Source organism: Cyprinodon variegatus, unplaced genomic scaffold (genome assembly GCF_000732505.1).
Source record: "Cyprinodon variegatus isolate N-32 unplaced genomic scaffold, C_variegatus-1.0 Scaffold54, whole genome shotgun sequence".
In the NCBI taxonomy this organism is placed as follows: domain Eukaryota; kingdom Metazoa; phylum Chordata; class Actinopteri; order Cyprinodontiformes; family Cyprinodontidae; genus Cyprinodon; species Cyprinodon variegatus.
The window spans coordinates 788,984-791,878 of NW_015150507.1; the positions used below are offsets into that span (position 1 = coordinate 788,984).

At 37.6% G+C, this 2,895-nt stretch overlaps 1 protein-coding gene across 2 annotated transcripts in view; it reads left to right on the top strand.

The window, feature by feature from the left end:
• Positions 1-2,895, top strand: part of necab2 (N-terminal EF-hand calcium binding protein 2) — a 154,126-nt gene that overhangs the window by 9,898 nt on the left and 141,333 nt on the right. For both annotated transcript variants that reach the window (XM_015371140.1, XM_015371141.1), the window contains exon 2: positions 724-748. In XM_015371140.1, coding sequence (XP_015226626.1) covers positions 724-748 — 25 coding nt within the window. The remainder of the gene's footprint in view (positions 1-723; positions 749-2,895) is intronic.

Consider the following 2,895-nt stretch of genomic DNA (forward strand, 5'->3'; position numbering starts at 1 on the left):
TCGATAAGCTTTTTTTCTATATCGCCCAGCCCTAGTGTACATGCCCCTACGGACATAAGATTTCAGAGGGCTTTATGATACACTTCTGGGGTGACATATGGCACCATGATATTTTATCCGAGCAACCGTATTAGGCTGAGACAATAAGATACTAGGGTTAATGTTTCGCTAGGAAACACTGCAAGGAGTTCTGCCATCCATGTCAATACAGACCTATTTTACTTTGGCACTTACCACCTACCTGAGCATTGTTGGCGACCATTTACATCATTTGGTCAAGAGGGTATTTACACCGAAATTTATGACTTCTTTGAGCAGAATAAACCACCTTAAAACCACTAAACCAAAACTGTTTTGAGGAAAGTGATATAATTATACATTTTAGGTTTTGATTTGGCTTCTAAACCCCACAGATAACAAAATCAGCTAAGAATCTGAGGGAAAGCATTCAGGATTTGAAATGATCTGTTCCTAACATATTAGTGTCAGATAAAGCAGATATAGCTCAGCATAATCTGGACATTTGAGCCCGGTTTGGCAGTAAAAGGAGCGTTATGACTGTTTGTCATAATTGAATGCCTGATTTCTCTATTTTTGTGGTCATTTGCCTCTTTCAAGGAAACATATGAGTAGCTGTTAAGAAACAGATTTTAGATTGATTAATTTCTGTTTAGCTCAGATCTTCCCTCCCACTAATTTCCCTCTCTTACCTTCTGTTCACAGATATTCAGAAGAGCCGACAAAGATGGTGAGTAGTGTCACAAGTCTTGTGATTTGTTTGCATCTGCAAAAACAAAACATAGTCAGCAAGACTTATTTGTGGTGATTTTTATATTTAAAGTTATCAATTCAGTTGTAAATATGTTTTAAATTATTGCTTCTTTATGTTGCACACATAAAAAAAAATCTTAAGAAGCAATTCAGTGAATAAAAACACAAATTTATATTTTATGAACACAAACATGCATTTAATATGAGATGTAGTTTGTATGCAGTGAAAGAGCAACAGAATGATTATCATGAAAACTATGAATCGATATAGCTGAACAGATGTGAAAAATGGCATCTCAGAAAAATTAACAATCGTTTTAAATTTACACACATTTTGTTTAATAGCAACAGTACACAGTACTTTTGTTTGATTAGGGTTTTGCTTATAAATTAAATGTAGTGCAAACCAACTGACTTTGAATTTAACTGAATTTGTGAAGATTATCCAGACTTTTATTTTTTCATCAAAAAACTGTTTAAATCCCACATTATGAAAACAAAGATACACTGCAGACAGGTTCAAGGATAAAGTTGTGGAGAATTTTCTTCTCCAGAATAAGATCTTCTCCAAGGGCCCTGCTTATGCCATCATCTGAAAATGTAAAAAAGTTGCTTTATAGGAAACCCTAAAAGGACATGGTTGTTTATCTAAACTGACTCTCCAAGCCAGGGCGACATTATTTCTTAGCAAGGCGTAGTTTCTACTGCAGGAAAATGGGACCAGAATCAGGTTTTTTCGGGGGATAAGTGACCAAGTCAGACTCTTTCGAGCAAGTGGGGACGATAAGATCTTACCCATCTAATATTCTATATTTAATATTTTCAATTTATATTTGAGCCACTTTGCATTACCACTGCTGATCTAACGCAAACAGTAGATTTTTTTTCAGGAACCTAAGGATAATTTTAAAGCTTTTCAAGGACACACCAAACATGTGGGTTGTGCGTAATCAAAAGCTGTTACGTTTTTTTACCTATTTGCAAATCCCTTTGTGATGTAGAAAGCTAAAACCCTGAACACACTACACACATGCTTATACATTTTAGTGGCTTCATGCAATGGGAAGGCTTTTCTTTAGCAGGGCTGTAAAGCTGGTCAGAGTGGACAGGAAGATAGATGGAGCTAACTAAAGGTCAATCTTGGAAGAAAAGCTGAGAAATGATTTTATTGCCTTGAAACAGGGGTGAAGCTGCCCTTTCGAGCTGGGAAATGACTCCAAAACATTCAGAGAGGGCTAAATTGAAATGGTTTAGATTGAATGATATGAATGTATTGGAGCGGCCTCTACCTAAATCTGATTAGATTTAAATACATGAACTTTTCTGTTCAGAGACTATCTCTGTTGGCAATAACTCATCTTAAAGGTATTGTGGAGGATTTTCGCGAATTTCCACTTTAATAATAACGCTCAAACACACAACCCTGTACCCACTCCCGAAAGGGAGCACCTATTAAAAGCGTGCAAAGGCATGCACAAGCCCATTTCTCCTCGTGCAGGCTCTGTTTAAAAGTTGGTGTTCTCATATCTCATGCAAGCTTTCTGTACCCGAACATCTGCCCTAATCCCTAAATCCCTCAATCACTCTATTGAGCGGGGACTTTATTGTGGACTTTATGGTGGACTCAGTTAACTGATCGTTCAGACAGATTATCACTGCTTTTTGCTCCCAGTTGGTTACATAACTCCACATTTACTCCACGGTTCCTGCGCCATCTTTTTTTAGTTGCCGTTGTTTGGTAGCAGTGGCAAGTAGCGCAACGACAGTGGGCCACTGTGACACCAAATCTATAATTCTTTGCAAGGACAGCTCTCCACGCAAAGCATTCCGGATATATGTCTCTTCTGAAGCCTTTGTTTTCTTTTCATACACTTCAGAGACACTGTTTCTCTTACAACCGTCAGCCATTTTCAAAGAACCGCAGTGAGAAAGCTTCAATTACTGTCTGAAACCATAGCTCACCACAGATACATGTCTGAAGGTGCGCATGCGCAGAAAATTATAGCTAACGGGACGAGCACGTAGGATGGCCTTACAGGTGCTGGTCATAAAATTAGAATATCATGAAAAAGTAGATTGATTTCAGTAATTCCATTTAAAAAGTGAAACTTGTATATTATATTC